The 21,912-nt window shown below is 42.0% G+C and overlaps 2 protein-coding genes across 3 annotated transcripts in view; both read right to left on the reverse strand.

Annotated features, from left to right (window-relative positions):
* LOC115147197 (ubiquitin carboxyl-terminal hydrolase 43) overlaps positions 1-1,603 on the reverse strand; it is a 110,387-nt gene extending 108,784 nt beyond the window's left edge. For both annotated transcript variants that reach the window (XM_029689279.1, XM_029689278.1), the window contains exon 1: positions 588-1,603. In XM_029689279.1, coding sequence (XP_029545139.1) covers positions 588-1,223 — 636 coding nt within the window. In that variant the 5' untranslated portion in view covers positions 1,224-1,603. The remainder of the gene's footprint in view (positions 1-587) is intronic.
* Positions 1,604-4,005: 2,402 nt separating this feature from the next.
* Positions 4,006-20,178, reverse strand: LOC115147855 (cilia- and flagella-associated protein 52-like). Its single transcript, XM_029690125.1, has 13 exons — positions 20,174-20,178; positions 15,565-15,742; positions 15,142-15,278; positions 14,781-14,909; positions 14,515-14,614; positions 14,281-14,297; positions 12,938-13,189; positions 12,383-12,531; positions 11,524-11,669; positions 11,100-11,248; positions 10,536-10,638; positions 4,720-4,831; positions 4,006-4,395 (listed from the first exon to the last, which is right to left on the reverse strand). Exons 1-13 carry the CDS (start codon positions 20,176-20,178, stop codon positions 4,214-4,216), a joined length of 1,659 nt encoding a protein of 552 aa, XP_029545985.1. The 3' UTR covers positions 4,006-4,213.
* Between the last annotated feature and the right edge of the window lie 1,734 nt (positions 20,179-21,912).

Below are 21,912 nucleotides of genomic sequence, written 5' to 3' on the forward strand. Positions count from 1 at the left end.
CTGACATTGTTACAAATTCAACATATTTTAGCACATACAAGGTATGTCTATGTTGAAAATTGGTTACAATGATGACATAATCATGTGTTGAAATGTCACCCCAATTTCACCCTCAAAACAACATTGATTACTTTTTTCAAATCCAATGTATTTTCCACGTAGATTCCACCGCACAATACGTTGACAAATTATGTTGAAACAACGTTGATTCAACCAGCTTGAGCCCAGTGGAAACCTGTTGAGTCTGACCGTTGATATAGCCGCCCACACATAGGCCTACTGTTATTACTATGACAAACCGTCATGTAAAAGGAACGATGTGTTCTCTTTAGTTAAATATTTATTTTGTTTTTGAATAATTCGCAAATTCCAATCTTTTTAGAATGAAATGCTGCGCTGGAAACTGTAACCGACTCGGTGAGCACGCGATTGCTCCGACCTTTGAACATTTCTCATGATCAGAGTCGCATTGAAGCAATAAGTAAGTCTATAACTTACGTGAACAAGAGCGGGAACTGTTATGGAAATGAACCAATTAAGCCTCAAACATGAGCTGTGTTTGAAGAGTGTCTACACAAGCGACTCACCTTGAATTCCACGGACAGTTGAGGGGTATATTCAAGGGTCCAAAGCGCCCGCACCAAGGATGCCAACTGTGTGGTCACCTCACCCCTGGCAAGTTGCGCGTCCTCGTTTTTTACAATTCCGTTTACTCTCCCCTGACACAAATCAGACTTGTATTGTTCCAAACCAAGGTACTCGGCCAGCAGGTCCGTATTACTGAGGCACTGAACCACCGCATTCATGAAACAAGTGTTTCCATGATTCTTCAACCCAAGGACACCTGGAGTTTTGTCGCCATAGCACCACGACAGCCTGTCTTTTATAGATCCATGAGAAGACAAAGTTGAGGCGCTCTTCTTCACCTTAATCTCCCTCGAGACCTGAAGTTCATCTTTATTAAAATTCCCTGAGTTGGCACTCAACGTGCACGCGGCGCTGTCTCTGAACCCGCCATCATCATCCTCACCGTCAGGTGGCTCGACGTCGCCAAAGTGTGCCAAAGTTCCCAAAGTTTTCAGTATCCTGCTCATAAAATTCCCAACGGACTTCAACGATTTCCTCCTGAAAAGCTTCCCGGCTTTGTATTTCTTCTCTTTGCGTTTTGTAGATTTGGTTTTCATGGACTGTTTCCTCATCTTACTCTCCTTGTGGTTATCCATGGTGGTTGGTTATTTACCAGGTAACAAGAAGTGAAAACGAAACAACTACTGAAGCAATAGACTCCTACCTGTCTGCCCTTACCCCTCCTCCTCTCGAAACCACTCCGGTCTCCGCTAATAGACAATACCGTGGTTTAGGCACATGACTAAACAATGTCCCTCAATGTCCCTCAGACATTCCGGTAATTCCTGCCAGGTCTCGGCGCGCCCTTGTCATACTGTTTCGCAGGTAAAATGGTGAAGCAGCGGGCACCTGTAACCAGTAACCAGCGTGTAGGTGAGTTGTCTTCAACTCCATGGTCCTCGGCGTTGACACGGTGCTCGAGCACATACAGCTGGCGGTCTTTCTCTCTCCCTCCCTCGCCAATCCGAGCGCTGCTGGAGTGGTTTTCTGTTTGGTGGATAGTGCGCGTTATTCCCGCCCTCCTACAATTTTAGCCTATATCAAATCCCATTTTATTGGTCACATACAAGTGTTTAGCAGATGTTATTGCGGGTGTAGCGAAATGCGTGTGCTTCTAGTTCCGACAGTGCGGCAATATCTAACAAGTAATATCTAACAATTGAACAACATATACCCAATAAACACAAATCTAAGTAAAGGGATGTAATTAAGAATATATATAAATATATGGACAAGCAATGTCAGAGCGGCATAGACTAAGATACAGTAGAGAAGTATAGAATGCAATATATACATATGAGATGAGTAATGCAAGATATGTAAACATTATTAAAGTGACATTATTAAAGTGACTAGTGTTCCATTTATTAAAGTGTTCCACATTGAAGGTGGCGGCGCATGTAGTGACAGGACTCTGAAACTGATGCATATTAGGCTTAATGAGAACTCGAACAAGCTTGCTGACACTCATTTAGTAACAGGCCTATAAGCTTCCCTTATAATTAGATGCACGATAAGGACTATTGTGTATTGTTTGATCAAAACTATTCCAAGCGTTCTGTAGGCCAATATAAACAAATACTGAACATATTTTGTATCAGAGCAATTCAAGGTCTACACTGTACAGTACCCTTTCTTTCGTTTTTTACTATCATTTATATTGGCATGATGTGAGTGGGCTACGGTGCATGTCCTCTGTTACAACATGGTCCCAACGGAAAATAATGATATTTTTGAGGTGTGTAGGAGCCCCCTACTGTTTTAGGCTGAGAATGTTCTGCACCCTGGTGATGGCACACTAATAGACTGCACCTGCACTATCCTATCCTCTGATGGAATGCCTCATCTAATAATGCACTGTTGGAGATTTTACTGCACTGTTAGGAGATATTTCTGCACTGTTGGAGATATTACTACACTGTTGGAGCTAGAAACATAAGCATTTTTCTTCACCTGCGATAACGTCTGCAAATCTGTGTACACGGCCAATCAACTTTGATTTGATTATTCATCACGACTATCAAACAAATGTCCTACAAATCATTTTGTCAGGCTGGCACATCCCCCTGCCTCACTGCAATCTGGAGACACACACGTGGAGGAATCAAATGATGGGAAAAACACAGAGAATAAATGGTCTTAATGCTACTTGGTAGTGCATGTTTTGTACCGCAACGTGCAATACACTGCTGATATTCTCAATCAATTTCGGTTTTAATTTCACAGCTCGCCAAGACCATAGATTGGATTTAGTGATCCAGATGTGCTGATTTACTCACGCAGATGTATAATATTCATATTTCTCTTCCAATATTTTTATAATCTCACGTATTATTGCAGTGTAAAACGGAAGCCTTGTATTTTTGAGGAGTCTGCACTCTGCAGCCCCCGGTTCCAAACTTCTGCGATGAGTCAGAAACTCAAACTCTTACCCTATAGGGCTATACGTTACTCTTATCTCATAGCATGGCCACCTGAGTATTCAGTGTGTGTGCGTGCGTGCGTGCATGGGCAGTTGGATGGGATGCCCTATTTTACAGAGCTAGGGGTGTAGGTTATGTTTTGTTAACTTGGTCCGTCCATAGCGCACTGCAGGTTTGCTCTCTTTTTGTTGGTTGCGGACTAGTGGGGTAGCTATTAATTATTGAGTTTTGAGCTTCTGAGCAATCGAGAGTGGAATGAGTTTGGGAAGATGGAAGCATTCCAAGAGGCTCGCTGGTCACACACACACACACACACACACACACACACACACACACACACACACACACACACACACACACACACACACACACACACACACACACACCCGAGCGTGCGCACGCACACACGCACACTTCTTTACCGAAGTCTCTGGGGAATTTCTAGTGATAGATTAGCTGACAGCAGCGGTGTGCTAAAGTGCCTGTGAATCTGGGCCTCGTCGTCTCTCTTTCTCTTCTTTACCACATGGCAGGCATATAAGACAGTTATATCTGTATGAAAAATGCATTTAATGTACTGTGTAGCCTGCCTTTTTACATTCGCTGCGTATCAATGGGAAAAAGGGGATGACACAATCACTTCTGTTCTTTCCATAGAAGATCAGAGAGAATGCTATTCAAGGCTATGATGAGCAGATGAGTATCTTTATAATGTTCTGTGGCTACAATATCCAACTTTGCATTGATGAGGTTAAGAGTCCCTACTTCAATTTATTAGGTTAATTCCATGCATATTAGAACATGTGTGTCTGCCAAGTTTGTTGATACAGTACATTATTAGAGTATGGCGAATACCACACTATAACTATGCAATTATCTTCAACAAGCAAAATGTAGCTAGTAATGCATACTTAAGTCAATATCGCACAATCAAAATTATACCCATTTGTTTTCATGAATGAATGAAACATTTGCTCTATGATAGCACTAAGGGGATGTTCAGTGTTCATGAGTTCTTCAGAGTTGTTTGGTGTGAGGACAGGTGTGTATTGGGACTGGGCAGGGTCAAGGTCAAAAGTAAAAAGTTTGTAGGGTGTGTGGGTCAAAGGCCATAGGGTCATGGTTTTTTTGACTCTCTGTTCTCCTGGCCTCCGGAAGGCGCTCTAGGGAGAGGAGGGGTGGGGGTACCTCCACCGGAGCACGGCCCCGTCGACACTGGTGCTCACCATGCTCCTGTCGTTGGAGGAGATCTTGACGCTGGTGATGCTGCCGCTGTGGCCGACGCCTACGTGGGTCACCTCGTCCTCTGAGTAGTCCCACACTTTCACCAGCTTCTCGTCTCCACCTGAAGTGGGCAAGCAGAGAGACATATACCATGTTTATTTCTACGGAAAAGCCTTCGAACATTGATCCAACCGCATGTTGAAGTCATGTTCAACCAAGTGCTCTTCACGATAGTCCCAAGCTATTGAGAGTCGATACAGGGATATTTAATGGACACACCATGTGCTGTTGTTGATTGATGGTAGTCAACGACTAGTCCTAGATCTGTTGGGAGCTGTGCCAACTCCTATGTCAATGTCACGCCAAACAGTTGGCGGGATCACAAATCAACTCATGCTCTACCTCTTCAACTCAGCCAACAAAACCAATGTAAAGGGTACTGTACCAGTGACGAAGTGCTGTCCGTCCTGTGAGATGTGCATGCCATTGATGGCTCCTGACAGGGAGCCCTCCAGTTCTCTGATGGCTGAGCCGTCATACACCTCCCAGTAACCAATCTGGGAAAGAAGACCATTCAGGTATATGGAATATGAATGAGAGAGCTTGTACATATAAAACTTGTCAGATTCAATTTATTTGACATTCTATGTTATATTACAATAAATTATTAAAATGACCATGTATCACAGTTTTATACTAAGTATGAATGCCACTCCTTGTATTTCTTCTGTTCGTTTATAGTATAGTAATTCTGCCTCACTGAATAATCTATCTTCATTATTCCACTATATGTAAATGAGGCCGGAGAGAGTCTATCAAGTTTTTGTGCGCCCGCCACAGTTAAAACAACATGTTTGTGACTCTAAATGAGAGTTAATCATCCCGAGGGTTTGCAGCTGTCAAAGACTTGAGTCTCTCAAAGGCTCAATTGTTATTTGAAGTTTATTTATAGCCGCACAGTAACGCCACAATCTCCCCACACACACAAGCGAGGTCCTTTCTTGTTATTTTTATGACAAAGCTAATTACAATTACAAACTAACTGACGCAAACGAGAGGAGTTTCATCATTAAAATGCAGCATGTGAGTGCTTCTTCAGGTATCAAGGAAGAGGAAACTGGCAGCTTAACTGGCTGGCAGCACAAAACTAAACCATTTGTGATTTTAAGTATTGGAACTGGCCAAACTGATACCTGGAAATGAATGATTTCTTTATATGCTCAATGGGCTTTATTAACTGAAAATCGAATCATCAACGAGTCAATGTTTAGGCGATAGAGTGAATATTACAATAACCAACGCAATCTCCTCACACAGAAGTGAGAAAATGTCTAGAATATCTGAATAAACCAGTTCAGAGGATTCATCAGAAAGGTGTCAGCCTATCAGAAAAAAGCTCCAGTTGTATGCAATGAAACAAGAAATGTTACATGGGAGAGAGCTCAGAATAGCATTTATAAGAATAGCTTCTTGGACTGGATTTCATCTCTTAGTAAGACCACAAACATAATGCATTATGGGACTGAGGAAATGTAATCTGACAAAGACATATCAAATACAGTTTGTAATAATGGGATTGAAGAGAAACAAATTGCAAAAAAACAACAAGGTATTTATAGTTTTAAGAATGAAAAACAGTGCTCAAAGCAAAGAGGCAGCCTAAAAGACACATTTCTGTGGGATGGTAAAAAATACTTTTGTACCTCAATATAATTCAAATTTAATGGAAAAAGCTGTCACGTTCGTTATAATGAGTGGACCAAGGCGCAGCGTGCATAGAGTTCCACATATTTATTTATTAAGGTGAAACTTCAAAGCATAAACGAACATGCAGTTCGTAGCGAGCACACATTGGCACTAGACAAGACAATATCCCACAACGCAGGTGGGAAAAGGACCACACTAAGTATGATCCCCAATTAGAGGCAATGATCATCAGCTGCCTCCAATTGGGAACCATACTCACACCAACATAGAAAATAAAAACTAGAAAACCCCCTAGTCACGCCCTGACCTAAAACACCATAGAGAACCCCGAGGGCTCTCTATGGTCAGGGCGTGACAAAAGTTTACTGACTGGAAAACACATTTGTTAGACATTATTGAGTAATACACAACATTCAGGACTATTCTTCAGTATAATTCAATTAAAATGGAAAGGCTCAAGGCTCTTTGCATGCATCATTCATTGTGAAAACATATGGTCAACATAATGACTGACAACCATAATTTATGCATACATTATATTTTTTCATTATGATAGAAATGAAATGGAAAAATCCAAAGTTCTTTGCGTGCATTCATTCACTTTATGAAATAACATTTTTGGTTAGCATAATGAAAGAAAGAAAAACCCCTCAATACCAGCAGCAACTAGCTTACATGATATGAATCTTAATCAAATCACTGGCTATCATATGAGGTGAGATATGACACAGCCAAAAAAGTGAGAGGGAGGAGAGTTAGCCAAGTAGCAGACCCAACGCTCCCTCTCTCCAATATAATTTGTGTTGTGTCATATAGGGAATGGGTTCAAATCCAGTTTGATTCTCTAGTCACGACCTCTCTCCCCTCTCCTGGTGTCATGGAGGGCTTATTAGAGACCAGCACCTGTGTGAGAGTGGCCGAGTCACCCTCACCCATCTGTGTTCCCTCCCTTCTCCTGTGGAACCTGGCTGCCATCCACGGCAACATCCACCAGAAATTAATTACATCCAAGGCTAGCATGCGGCTACTGCTAGCATTGCTTTAGCCTTCAATTCCTATTCAAGGAGAGTTAGGTTGAAGCATTAGGTTGCTGAGAGAAGGACACACTGAATTGACTGGCTTGAATTGTGAGGATGACCACACAATGTATTTTCATAATGAGCCAAATCTATTGGTTTTCTACCCAAAGTTGCAAAGGAAATCTATTTAATAAACACAAGAGACCAGCAAAATAGACAAAAGAGTGTGGCTGTATAACAGGAACAGCGGCATCTAGTGGTCAGAATACGGTACTTTCACACTTCTTTATGGTAAATAATGCAAGTGACTTCAATGATTCATTTCTCTGAACAGGGGGAAAAAACATCACCAGATTCACAGGGAATACATTACAGTATGGAGAAGCAGTACTCCAAGCCACAGCTTCATTCTACTTGTCAAACAGAGAACTGATACTGTATACTGGTTGTTGGGGTGGGATTGGCATGGGGTGTGTTGGGCCCGTGGGTGACTTTTTACTATTTTTTGGGATACCTAATTTTTGTCATTAGTAAGAAGAGGTTTGGTCCAAACCGGATGTTGGGTACTATATTTATTGAATATTATCTCAATCCTATCAATTAAAATGACCGATTTGGATGCAATCAATTAGCTTAATTTCTCCGATTTAACATTTAATTTCAGCAAAAATAATGTTTCAGGAATGCTAATCTTACCTGTTTCTAACTACAGAAACAATTTCAGAACAATCTGAGATGGTGGGTGTCATGGCTTGCTGAAATGACATGATTCTTTCTTTAAAGGCCCAGTGCAGTCAAAAACATGATTTTTCTGTGTTTTATATATATTTACACACTAGGAGGTTGGAATAATACTGTAAAATTGTGAAAATGATAATAATGCCCTTTTGGTGTAAGAGCTGTTTGAAAAGACCGCTTGACATTTCTGCCTGTTTTGGTGGGATGGAGTTTTGGCCAGGCGGTATAAGTTAATAGACCAATAACAAAGAGAATTTCAAACCTCTCTGCCAATAACAGCGAGTTTTCAGGTTACATATCCCTCTCATTAGGCTCGTCCAATTAGGCCACTCACTCAGACCACTCCCAGACAGTCCTAGCAAAAGTCTTGCTTGAGAAATTGCTCTTTGCGAAGAAGCAATTTTGTATTATTTTGACCATTTAAATTTAAAACATTCAAAGTAAAGTACTTGTTGTTACCCAGAAATGATTTGATATTGAGATAAAAATGGCTGCATTGGAACTTTAAATACTAATTGCCTAGCAGGATAGCTTCAGCTTTAGGTCCTACAATCATTGCAATGCATTGAAAGCTACACAACCATTACAATGCAATGAAAGCTACACAACCATTACAATGCAATGAAAGCTGCACAACCATTACAATGCAATGAAAGCTACACAACCATTACAATGCAATGAAAGCTACACAACCATTACAATGCAATGAAAGCTGCACAACCATTACAATGCAATGAAAGCTACACAACCATTACAATGCAATGAAAGCTGCACAACCATTACAATGCAATGAAAGCTACACAACCATTACAATGCATTCAAAGCTACACAACCATTACAATGCAATGAAAGCTACACAACCATTACAATGCAATGAAAGCTGCACAACCATTACAATGCAATGAAAGCTGCACAACCATTACAATGCAATGAAAGCTACACAACCATTACAATGCAATGAAAGCTACACAACCATTACAATGCAATGAAAGCTGCACAACCATTACAATGCAATGAAAGCTACACAACCATTACAATGCAATGAAAGCTGCACAACCATTACAATGCAATGAAAGCTGCACAACCATTACAATGCATTGAAAGCTGCACAACCATTACAATGCATTGAAAGCTACACAACCATTACAATGCATTGAAAGCTACACAACCATTACAATGCATTGAAAGCTACACCACTGTGCCAAACTGAGATTAAATGTCCAGTATTTTGTGCAATCCTATGGTACAGTATGTGTTGTGTAATTTCAATACCAGTATGTTGAAAACATACATACTGTGCCAAGATTAGTCTACATTTTCACTCTGTTGTGTGTAGTGTTGTGTAATTCCACCTATATGTTGAGGCAATACATCATTGAGGACAGTAACCCACTTATGAAAGGCTGTACACCGATAAAGCCTTCTTAGCTACTGTGTGGGCTTCCATTTACCCCGATGCTACGCTCAGCCATGTATTTGACCATGCTAATCCATTTACACATACAGTACCTCTCGCCAACAAAATATAATCCTACTCTTTTAACTGAACATGTCAAGGACATTAGTCAAACAAAGAAGTTATAGGATGTTCAAGAGCTCTCTCTCTTTTAAACGGAATACTTCAGAAGGTCTTTATTGTCCTATTAGTGCTGGACAATGGGAAGGCCACAGAAGCCTATTTACCATGCTTCTGATAATTGACATGCCACAATAGCTAATAATAAATAACAAGACCCTGATGGCCCTACATCATAATCAGCCAAAACTGGAACCAACACACAGGAGTGCTGGGTCATCATCACAAGAGGCTTCTGGATGACCCCACAACAGAACCACCAGCAGCAGTAGTCTGTTCTGGTGTCTCCTTCCATCCGACAGACTGGAGAGTGTGAAGCTGTCCCCAAAGACCCTCTACCACTGACTGAACTCTGAGCCAAGGAGCTGCTGCATCCAATCCCTCTCTTCCTGTCCCCCTCCCTCTCTCTCTCTCTCTCTCTCTCTCTCTCTTTCTTTCTCCCCCCCACACATACAGTGTGTGTGTGTGTGTGCGTGTGTATCTATGTGTGTTACTGCTTGCTCACCCCAGACAGAGCGCCTGTGTCCTGGGGCGAGCAGATGGTGTATCTGGCACACGGGCACTTGGATGGCATAGGCGGGCATCGCATCCGCAGGAAGACGCGAGAGCCAGAGCACTTTCTTTCTAGTCTCTCTTTTTTCCTCTGCTCATTTTCTCAGCCTCTCTTTTTCCAGTCTCAGCGCATTCACAGTGCTCGCTAATCAGTACAGTTTGTCCTCACCTCACAGCATGGTGTTGAGCCAACAATACGGGCCTTATTAGTCTGTAGAGCTTGTGATGAGTGGATATTGAGGTGCATATTGAAGAGAGGCTGTTGTGAACCTCCAATCCCACCTTGTGTAACTCAGTTTTCATTCTAGGTAATCAAGGCATAGAGGTGTTACATACACCTGGCAGCATGACTGCTACATTGTGGCTTATTATGACTGGTAAAGAAGGTAGGGAAACATTCCAAAACATGACACAGCTGACGTGCGCATGTGTACAAGCTTGACATGGCCTTTCTACAGCACCTCAATACTAGCCTCTCTAACAGAGCTCATCTTGAGATGAGATGAAGGCTAACAAGAATGCCTCAATACAGAGAACAGCCTTCTCTAACTTTCCATGACTGGCGACTGGGGACCATACGCTGCACAGTGAAATCATCAGCTAGCTACAGTGTGCTGTGCCAGTGAGTCTTGGCACCAAGAGGGACCTGAGTCCTTTCTAATTCCAAACCTTTCTGTCGGTGCCACCGGTGATGATCTGGTACTCTTCAGGGTGGTAACACACACTTCTGAACAGAGTGTTGGCCAGGACCATCTGATTCCTCACAAAACGCCTGCAGCGGCAGGAGGGGAGAGGGAGAGGTAGGGAGAGGGGGAGACAGAGAGGAGAAGCAGGGAGGGGACCAGGGAGAGAGAGAGAGAGAGAGAGAGTGAGGGGGGGAGAAGGAGAGCAAGAGACTTGAAATGAATGTTGAATACAGGAAACACATGAACGGAGGAGTGGTATTAATGGTAGTGGTAGTAATGATGTGTGTTGAAAGCCTCTCACAGTGGGAAGCCAATGCAATCAGACAGAGAGGGATAAAGGATTAAGGGCATGGGGTAAAGAAGTGTTTGAGTGTGTGTCTGTGTGTGTGCGTGCTTGCTTGCACATTTACATGTGTTTACGGATTTGAGCATGCATACATCCATGCGTGTGTGTGTGTGTATAGTATGTGTGTGTGTGTGTACAGTGTGTGTGTACAGTGTGTGTGTGTGTATGTGTGAATACATGAGAATGTGCATTTGAACTCACACCAAGTCCCAGATGATGCAGGCCCCGTCCGAGCCGGTGACACACTCCTTGTCGTTGCTCTTGATCTTGATGCTGGTGACGGTGGCTTTGTGCTCCTTCATGGTCTCAATGAGCCGGTGACAGCCCTGCAGGATCTCCCACACACGCACCTGCAACAGGCCAGAGACTGGCACTTGGACTCAATACAATGATGCTGTTGATGAACACCACTAAAACATTGTTTTAAATACGTATGTAATAATACGTGTTTTTTGGGGAGTTTTTTTGTGAGAAGGATGGGGGAAAAGGAAGAGCTTCAACTATTTGTACAAATGTCACATGCATGTGGTGGTTAATTGATACTGGTGGTTCTTAATCTATGCTCTCTATTTAAATATAGACTAAAGGGTGTCCTGTGCCATGCCAGGATGACTTTTCATCTGACCTGTCCCTCTCCTCCTCCACTAATGATCCTCTTGCAGTCCCTGGTGCCAGCGATGGCAGTCACGCCCATGCTGTGGGCACTGTGGATGACCAGCATGGCTCTGCCAGTCTCTGGGGCAAACACACGGATCTTCCCATCGTTCCAGGCTGTAAAACAATTGGAACAAGAAAAATACATTAGATGGGAATAGTCGATACATGACACTCCTAAGTATTTCTATATTGAGATTGTGCTATAATGTGTTGTGATGATAGCCTGGTTGCAGATCTTTGTGCTATCATGCCAAACACTGTGGCCATTTAGCAGACTTTGGCATGACAAGGAGTGGCATGACGGCCCAAACAGACTGGCACCCAGGCTACTGTGAAGATTGTGGGCTCAGTTCCTTACATTGGACGTGTGTCTTAACTGTAAATGGCTGGAATGAAAATGTTATTATCATGACTCAACATATCAAGGCTCCAACAATGAGAAGGAAAATCAGGCGCATTCACACCCTCGCATTAAAAACACTGTCATTATCTTACAGGCTAATGTGCTCCATAATAATTGACGCTAGTCCATCATCGTTCTAACTTATGACAATGCCATGCGCTGCATTGATGACGTACCATTCTTCCCTAGTGTAATGCTAGCCACATCAGGGTTGTGGTTTTGATTCCCGCATGGACCACATATACTGTGTGTGTGTGTGTGTGCGTGTGTGTGTCTATGCATCTGTGTATGTTTGTGTGTGTGTGTGTGTGTGTGTGTGTATGCGCAAGTGTGTGTATGCGTGTGTGTGCACTTAGTTGTGTGTGTGTGTTCATTTTTTAAATGACCCCATTGCCAAACAGAACTCCTATTGGTTCCTGCCTACCACTGATGATGCTGTGTCCGTCGATCATGAAGTCCAGGGCGTTGCAGGTCATGTTGGGGACGGACAGCCGCAGCAGCTCCTTGGAGGTTTCGGCGTGCCACACTCTGATGTCATCCTGGGAACACGTGGCAAACAGCTCCGACGAGCCACTGGGAGAGAATCAGAAACATCACTGGAATAAGTTTGTGGCCAGTCATTCTGCACTTTAGTCTATGGAACAGGATTTGCTTTGTACCAGAGCCATAGGCGATAATACATGTTTTATGCTTTAAACATGGTCATATCGCCCTCTAGTGGGAGTAAATGGGCAATGACGGCAAAACATGAAGGTAGACGAAAGCAATGTTGTTTGAGGAAGTCTCTCTTGACAGCATAGACTATGTTTGAGGTGGAGATAGGTAAAGACAGCTATATATTTGAGGTGACATATGGCAATCAGGTAGTAGTGATAATAGAATGTGCTATAAAACAATATTGTGGGGAAAAAAAGTGAATCACGTACAGTATGTAATCCTGTCTCTAATGTGTGCCTATACTTTGAAAGGTGTCACTCACAAAGGGAAGGCCACGTCTTTGACTGCACTGTTGTGACTGGTGGCGATCAGCTCCTCTTTGAAGTCTGTGTAGCCAAAACGGTAGATCTGAGCCGCCTCCGTTCCTGCAAAGAACTGGTGGCCCTCGCCTCTCACAGCGATGGACGTCACTCCCCCCTCCAACTGAACCTTTCTATGAGGGTTAGATGATGAATGGCAGAATGCCGCATTGAGTACATCATGTATTTCTACACATAGCGTTAAAAGGCCCACTCTGTAATATAAAATGGATACATCTCAGCCCCACCTCTTGGTTTGCCATGAAGCTGAGGGGCTGAGGAAATGGAACCACTCTAATGTATAGGCTAAGCTACAGTATGGATGCAACATGGCAATTTTAGATAGACGATATAAACTACTGGTTCTCAACTGGTGGGTCGGGGGAGGTTTTGAATGGGACGCAAAAAAATACTCCATTCTGAATCTAAACTACTTATACCAGGTAGAAAGTGTGTAGAAATTATCATGAACATACATTTTTTTAATCATTTATTCTCCTCATTTTTTTATTGTATTGTTTTTAATCGATCATAGTATTTCTATATAGAGTATTAGCTGCACTATTTAGCAGATTTGGTTAATTGTGTGGTCTCAAACAAGTGAGCTTGCCAACATTCTTCATCAAGAATATGAGCAATATGGATTTATTGACAATGAAAAGGTTGTGAATGTTGTTCGCTTGTCTAATATACACTGAACAGATATACACTAATATACACTGAAAAGATATACACTAATATACACTGAAAAGATATACACTAATATACACTGAACAGATACACACTAATATACACTGAACAGATACACACTAATATGCACTGAACTGGAAGCCCGGGTGGTCCCACCGGTCCACCTCCGTCTACTCAGGAATCTGACGTGACCGATACAGTCAGTTAAAGTGCCCCCCTTGCAATCTGCTTGATTCCCAGTCATGTGAAATCCATAGATTAGGGCCTAATTAATTTATTTCAATTGACTGTTTTCCTTATATGAACTGTATGTAACTCAGTAAAATTGTTGCATGTTGCTTTTATATTTTTGTTCAGCATATATTCTGAATTCTCACATGCTCACTCTAATATATCTATCTGGATTGTTATTTCTTGATTTCTTGTTTTCATTATTTGTGTATGTGTATTGTGTTTGAGAGACATTCTACTACACTGTTGGAGCTAGTAACATAAGCATTTCACTGCACCTGCATTTAACTAGGCAAGTCAGTTAAGAACAAATTCTTATTTACAATGACAGCCTAGGAACAGTGGGTTAACTGCCTTGTTCAGGAGCAGAACGACAGACTTGTACCTTGTCAGGGATTTGAACTTGCAAAGAATGGGTCGTACAAAATCATTTTGGGGGGCATTTGGCACCACTGTGCAATTTACTCACCGGTTGAATCAATGGAGCTTCCACATAATTTCAATGAAATTACGTTGAACCAACGTGGAATAGACGTTGAATTGATGCCTGTGCCCAGTGGGTAATCAGTCAGTACCACTATTACTTCGAGCTGGGTCTGCTTTCTATGGTTTAGCTCACCTCAATACATTTGACAATCCTCTTCAGCTGTCCTGTCTGGCATTCCATAGGCCGGATCTTCCTATTTGGAAGGTCTAGCTCCCAAACACGCATTGTGCCACTACAGGGAAACAACATATTACAAGTGGGTTAATTCGAAAGTATTAATAATAAATGTTGTTTATTTAATCATTCTGCGTTGTGTTCAAGTCCAATAAAGATCAGTTCTGATTGACAAAGTAATACTCTATTCTAACAGCAACCCAGAGTCTCTGTAAGTCACTCACTTGCCGGCGGAGATGAAGATGTTGTCGCTGTGGTTGGTGTACTCGATGGTGAGGCAGTGGCCTGCACTGTGGGCAGAGGCCGGGCTCCCACAGATCGCTTCTTTGCTCTCAAGGTTCCACACCACAATGCTGAAAACACAAACTATTCACATTTACAGCCATTCTGTAGTATAACCTACAAATAACTGTTGAAATTCTTCCAACGTGAAAGTAGTTTTTAAAGTGACACAATCATCCAAAGCCTGTTGGATCTAACCAATCTAATCATCTAATCAAAGGTCTGAGGACCAGTTGATTAGTAGGATAAGGTGTGTTATAGCAGGACTGGAACAAAATGCTGCTACATTAAACTACCTCGTACCTTCCATCATCCTGTCCACCCAGGGAGACAAGGTACTTGTCATTGGGGGAGAAGGCAAGTCCCTCCACCTTCGCTTTGTGGAGCTGTAGTCTGGCGTGGATCGCTCTCTTCTCATAATCCCAGATGATCAGATCAGCCTGCAACAACATAGATTAACTCTGTAATCTAATGCCATTCATGTGTTTCCTAGTTCAACATTCACCTGTAGCCTCTTCCTCCGTGCCTCCATCCTACTCTGTCTGTCTGTCTGTCTGTCTGTCTGTCTGTCTGTCTGTCTGTCTGTCTGTCTGTCTGTCTGTCTGTCTGTCTGTCTGTCTGTCTGTCTGCTTGCCTGCCTGCCTGTCTGTCTGTCTGCCTCTGATATCAAGAGGTGAAACATGACTGCTCTCTTAATACTAGATTGCTTCACTGTCTTTAGTTTACCTTGAAGCCCATGAAGGTGACCTGTCCAGAAGCGATGTAGTGTCCGCTTTTGGACACAGTGACACAGGAGACGTTGTTGGTGTGTCCATGGAGGAACTCCTGTTTGCCGTCTTTCAGGCTCTTCAAAATAACAGTGCAACCAAGAGGATAGATTAAGTGTTCTCTGATTGGGTGCACTCTGAGGCCAGAAAATATATGTCCTGTCCCAAAAAAATTGTAAAGACATGCTTTAGACCAAAACTAAAGATGAGGATATGATTATGATTTAACCTAACATGGTTGTCTGAAGCAGGATTCAGGAGAAACTCATCAAGGTAAATAAAATTTGACACATGCACCGAATACAACAAGTGTAGACTTTACCGTGAAATGCTTACTTACAAGCCCTTAACCAACAGTGCAGTTCAAGAAGAAGAAAATATTTACCAAGTAGGCTAAAATAAAAAGTAATAATAAAAAGTAACACAATAAGAATAACAATAACAAGACTATATAGAGGGGGCAGCGGTACCGAGTCAGTGTGCGGGGGTACAGGCTAGTTGAGGTAATCTGTACATGTACAAGTAGGTGGGGGCTAAGTGATAGGTAACAAACAAACAGCGAGTAGTAGCAGTGTACAAGAGGGGGGGTCAAGGTAAATTGTCTGGCTGCGATTTTTATGAATTGTTCAGCAGTCGAATGGCTTGGGGGTAGAAGCTGTTGAGGAGCCTTTTGGTCCTAGACTTGACGCTCCGGCACCGCTTGCCATGCGGTAGCAGAGAGAACAGTCTAGAACTTGGGTGACTGGAGTCTCTGACCGCCTATTATATAGGTCCCTCTGTAGCGCCTTACGTTCAGATGCCGAGCAGTTGCCATACCAGGTGGTGATGCAACCAGTCAGGGTGCTCTCGATGGTGCAGCTGTAGAACCTTATGAGGATCTGGGGACCCATGACAAATCTTTTCAGTCTCCTGAGGAGGAAAAGGTTTTGTTGTGTCCTCTTCACGGCTGTCTTGGTATGTTTGGAACATGATTGTTCGTTGGTGATGTGAACACAAAGGAACTTGAAACTCTTGACCCGCTCCACTGTTCGGCCCGCCTTTTCCTGTAGTCCACAATCAGCTCCTTTGTCTTGCTCACATTGAGGGAGAGGTTGTTGTCCTGGCACCACACTGCCAGTTCTCTGACCTCCTCCCTATAGGCCGTCTCATCGTTGTCGGTGATCAGGCCTACCACTGTTGTGTCGTCAGCAAAATGAATGCTGGTGTTGGAGTCGTGTTTGGCCACGCAGTCGTGGGCGAACAGGGAATACAGGAGGGGACTAAGTACACACCCCTGAGGGGCCCCAGTGTTAAGGATCAGCGTGGCAGACATGTTGTTGCCTACTCTTACCACCTGGGGGCGGCCCGTCAGGAAGTCCAGGATTCAGTTGCAGAGGGAGGTGTATAGTCCCAGAGTCCTTACCTTAGGGATGAGCTTCATGGGCACTATGGTGTTGAACGCTGAGCTGTAGTCGATGAGCAACATTCTCACATAGATGTTCCTTTTGTCCAGATGAGAAAGGGCAGTGTGGAGTGCGATTGAGATTGCATCATCTGTGGATCTGTTGGGGCGGTATGCAAATTGGAGTGGGTCTAGGGTGTCCGGGAGGATGCTGTTGATGTGAACCGTGACCAGCCTTTCAAAGCACTTTATGGCTACTGATGTGAGTGCCACGGGGCGGTAATCATTTAGGCAGGTTACCTTAATTTCCTTGGGCACAGGGACTATGGTGGTCTGCTTGAAACATCTAGGTATTACAGACTCGTCAGGGAGAGGTTGAAAATGTCAGTGAAGACACTTAACAGTCCGCGCATGCTTTGAGTACACGTCCTGGTAATCCATCTAGGCCCAGCGGCTTTGTGAATGTTGACCTGTGTAAAGGTTTTGTTAACATCGGCTACCGTAAGCGTTATCACACAGTCATCCAGAACAGCTGGTGCTCTCGCGCATGCTTCAGTGTTGCTTGCCTCGAAGCGAGCGTAAAAGGCATTTAGCTCGTCTGGTAGGCTCGCGTCACTGGGCAGCTTGCGTCTGGGTTTCCCTTTGTAGTCTGTAATAGTTTTCAAACTCTGCCACATCCGACGAGCGTCAGAGCCGGTGTAGTAGGATTCAATCTTAATCTTGTATTGACGCTTTTCTTGTTTGATGGTTTGTCTGAGGGCATAGCGGGATTTCTTATAAGCGTCCGGATTAGTCTCCCGCTCCTTGAAAGCGGCAGCTATAGCCTTTAGCTCGATGCGGATGTTGCCTGTAATCCATGGCTTCTGGTTGGGATATGTACGTCCAGTCACTGTGGGGACGACGTCATCGATGCATTTATTGATGAAGCCGATGACTGAGGTGGTGTATTTCTCAATGCCATTGGATGAATCCCAGAACATAGTCCAGTCTGTGCTAGCAAAACAGGCCTGTAGTGTAGCATCCGCGTCATCTGACCACTCCTGTATTGAGCTAGTCCCTGCTACTTCCTGCTTTAGTTTTTGCTTGTAAGCAGGAATCAGGAGGATAGAATTATGGTCAGATTTGCCAGATGGAGGGCGGGGGAGAGCTTTGTATGCATCTCTGTGTGTGGAGTAAAGATGGTCTAGGATTTTTTTTCCCCTGGTTGCACATGTGACATGTTGGTAAAAATGTTGTAAAACTGGTTTAAGTTTGCCTGCATTAAAGTCCCCGGCCACTAGGAGCATTTTCTTCTTTGCTTATGGCCTTATAGAGTTGGTTAAGAGCGGTCTTAGTGCCAGCTTTGCTTTGTGGTGGTAAATAGACGGCTACGAATAATACAGATGAGAACTCTCTTGGTAGATAGTGTGGTCGACAGCTTATCATAAGGTACTCTACCTCAGGCGTGCAATAATTCGAGACTTCTTTAATATTAGAAATCGCGAACCAGCTGTTATTGACAAAAAATACACACACCCCCACCCCTCGATGTGGGTGGATTAAAGTTTTGAAGGAAACTTCCAAATACTTTCCATAAACTGAACAGCACATTACAAATAATTTAGTTATATTTAGACACATTGAAAAGATGACAAACCAGCTGAAACCCCCACTGGCAACAAGCAACAGTAACGTTAGTAGCTAGTAGCTACCATAGCATGCCCTGATCCTAGTGACAACAGCCATATCACTCAGGGCAACAAATAACGTTAGCTAACGTTAGTATTACTTGTTACCAGATAACTTGATTAGCTCAGTTGAATATGTTAGCTCAGCTGAATAGATTAGCTAGCTAAATAGGCTGGCAGGATATTTTACATTGCCGTTGAACCCAATTACAGCCTCCAGCTCAAGCCGTGGAATCTCTTGTTTATCTCCAGCCATGATTCAACAATATTGCACCTATTTTTTCACCAAGTCTTCAAGCCTGAAAAATCTTCTCGAGCTTCAGCTATCTTTCTCTCATTTGTCATCCAGACAATCAAACGTTGCCTAGCAACTTAACATTTTGTTTGGGTCAGTTTCTATGGTGATGTAGTAAGCCAGAGGAACATTTTGGGTGCGTCTTTGGAATGTGATTGGTCCATAGAGATCGGTTTTGTCTAGAAGGGTTACAGGTTTTGTCAAAATTGACTTTTCATAGCAGGTTTAAGAAAACTTACATAGCAGGTTATGATAATTAACGTAGCAGTTTATGAAAAGTGTTAGGGTAAGGGTTAGCTATAATGCAAAAAAATAAATATACACTTCTGAAGTCAATTTGACAGAAGCTGTATTCCATCTAGACATGGCTAGAGATCCTATTAAATTAGAAAGACTCAAAGTTCCAGAATGGAGTGAAAATGGAAATTCAAAACAATCTGGAATGAATATGCAGTAAACGCATAGGTGATGCATTTCCTGCTTTTACTTATGCAGGGAAATAAAAGTAAGGCAAGTGATATACCAGAAATGATGTAATATATGTATTGTCAACCTAAAATATTGTCATATAATTATAAATACAGTTTATACGGACAGGTTTTATACACATTTTCTGTATAAATAGCCTATAACATAAACAGACCATAATAAATGTCTAATTTTGTATTTTCTTCTAAATTGTTATTATATGATACAATATCAGTACTTGTTGCAATTACAATTTGTCTAAGTCCTATCATCAACTGATTGTTTGAACGGATTGTTGGCATACTGGCAGTTATTTAAAAAAAAACCTATGGGATCACTCCTCTAAAAACTGTCTGGTTAGCTAGCTAACAACATACAGTGCAGATAATCTATAAATTCATTGTTTTACACTCTTATCAGAGCATTGGCAAAACCATGGTTGACCAACTCCCTTACCAAAATGTCTGACACTTTATATTACCATCATAAGAAGGTTCATGTCCATTCCAGTATTCTAATTCCTAATTCTATGGATTGGTCTCTGCCAGGGAGATAGCCAGGGAGATAGCCAGGGAGCTAGGTTGAAGACAGAGCCAGTTTTAGAAATGTTTACAAATGAATAACAGATGAAAAGCTGAAATGTCTTGAGTTAATAAAGTATTCAACACTTTTGTTATGGCAAGCCTAAAAAAGTTCAGGAGTAAAAATGTGCTTAAAAGTCACAATAAGTTGCATGGATTCACTCCGTGTGACATACCCCATTTCTACACCCCACACATACAATTATCTGTAAAACAACAATAGACATTGAATATCCCTTTGAGCATGGTGCAGTTATTAATTTAACACTTTGGATGGAGTATCACTATACCAAGTCAATGGTGATTTGAAAACAGTTACAGAGTTTCATGGCTGTGATAGGAGATAACTGAGGATGGATCAACAACACAAACATAAATCTACAATACTAACATAAATGACAGAGTAAAAGGAAGGAAGCTTGTACAGAATTTTTTTTAATATTCAAAAACATGCATCCGGTTTGCAACGAGGCACTAAATAATACTGCAAAACATGTGGCAAAGAAATTAACTTTTTGTCCTGAATATTATGTTTGTGGCAAATCCAAAACAACACATCACTGAGTACCGCTCTTCATATTTTCAAACATGGTGGTGCTGCATCAGGTTATTGGTATGCTTGTCATCGGCATGAACTAGGGAGTTATTTTGTGGGATAAAAAATAAACGGAATAGAGCTAAGCACAGGCAAAATCCTAGAGAAAAACCTGGTTCAGTCTGCTTTCCAACAGACACTGGGAGACAAATTCACCTTTCAGCAGGACAATAACCTAAAACACAAGGCCAAATATACACTGGAGTTGCTTACCAAGATGTCATTGAAGGTTTCTGGGGGGCTTAGTTACAGTTTTGACTTAAATCGTCTTGAAAATTCATGGCAAGACTTGAAAATGGCCGTATAGCAATGATGAACAACCAACTTGACAGAGCTTGACACATTTTTTAAAGAATAATGGGCAAATATTGTACAATCCAGGTGTCCAAAGCTCTTAGAGACTTACCCAGAAAGACTCAAAGCTGTAATAGCTGCCGAAGGTGATTGTAACATTTATTGACTCAGGGGGTTGAATACTTATCTAATCACGATATATTGCTGTGTTATTTTCTAATAATAATGATAGCTTTTCTTTTTTTTCACTTTGACATTACAGAGTATTTTGTGTAGATATTTTACAAAAAAATGGAAATTAAATAAATTTTAATCACACTTTGTAACAGAACAACGTGGAAAAAGTAAAGGGGTGTGAATACTTTCTGAAGGCCACGTATATCCTCCCTTTGCAACCCTATTAATATATGCACAAATATACATATTCATCGAGAAGTATATGAATAATCAACAAACAAATATAGCATACAATTCAAATACAGTGCATTCGGAATGTATTCAGACCCCTTTACTTTTTCCACATTTTGAGACGTTACAGACTTATTCTAAAATTGATTAAATTATTTTTTTCCCTCATCAATCTACAGGCAATACCCCATAATGACAAAGCAAAAAAGGGTTTGTAGGATTTTTTTGCAAATGTATTCAAAATAAAAAGCAGAAATATCTAATTTACACAAGCATTCAGACCCTTTGCTATGAGACTCAAAATTTAACTCAGGTGCATCCTGTTTCCATCGATCATCCTTGAGATGTTTCTACCACTTGATTGGAGTCCGCCTGTGGTAAATTCAATTGATTGAACATGATTTGGAAAGGCACACACCTGTCTATATAAGGTCCCACAGTTTACAGTGCATATCAGAGCAAAAACCAAGCCATGAGGTTGAAGGAATTGTCAGCAAAGCTCCAAAACAGGATTGTGTCGAGGCACAGATCTGGAGGGTACCAAATTTATGCAGCATTGAAGGTCCCCAAGAAACAGTGGCCTCCATCATTCTTAAATGGAAGAAGTTTGAAACCCCC

Source organism: Salmo trutta, chromosome 14 (assembly GCF_901001165.1).
Source record: "Salmo trutta chromosome 14, fSalTru1.1, whole genome shotgun sequence".
Taxonomy (NCBI): Eukaryota; Metazoa; Chordata; class Actinopteri; order Salmoniformes; family Salmonidae; genus Salmo; species Salmo trutta.

What these genes read in the sequence shown, in the direction of transcription:
- LOC115147855 (XM_029690125.1), bottom strand. An exon ending in CGGACACAGCATCATCAGTG is followed by an intron (nt 11,670 to 12,382) that starts GTAGGCAGGAAC and finishes ATTGTTTTACAG; the next exon opens with CCTGGAACGATGGGAAGATC. An exon ending in CGGACAGCACTTCGTCACTG is followed by an intron (nt 4,396 to 4,719) that starts GTACAGTACCCT and finishes TGCCCACTTCAG; the next exon opens with GTGGAGACGAGAAGCTGGTG.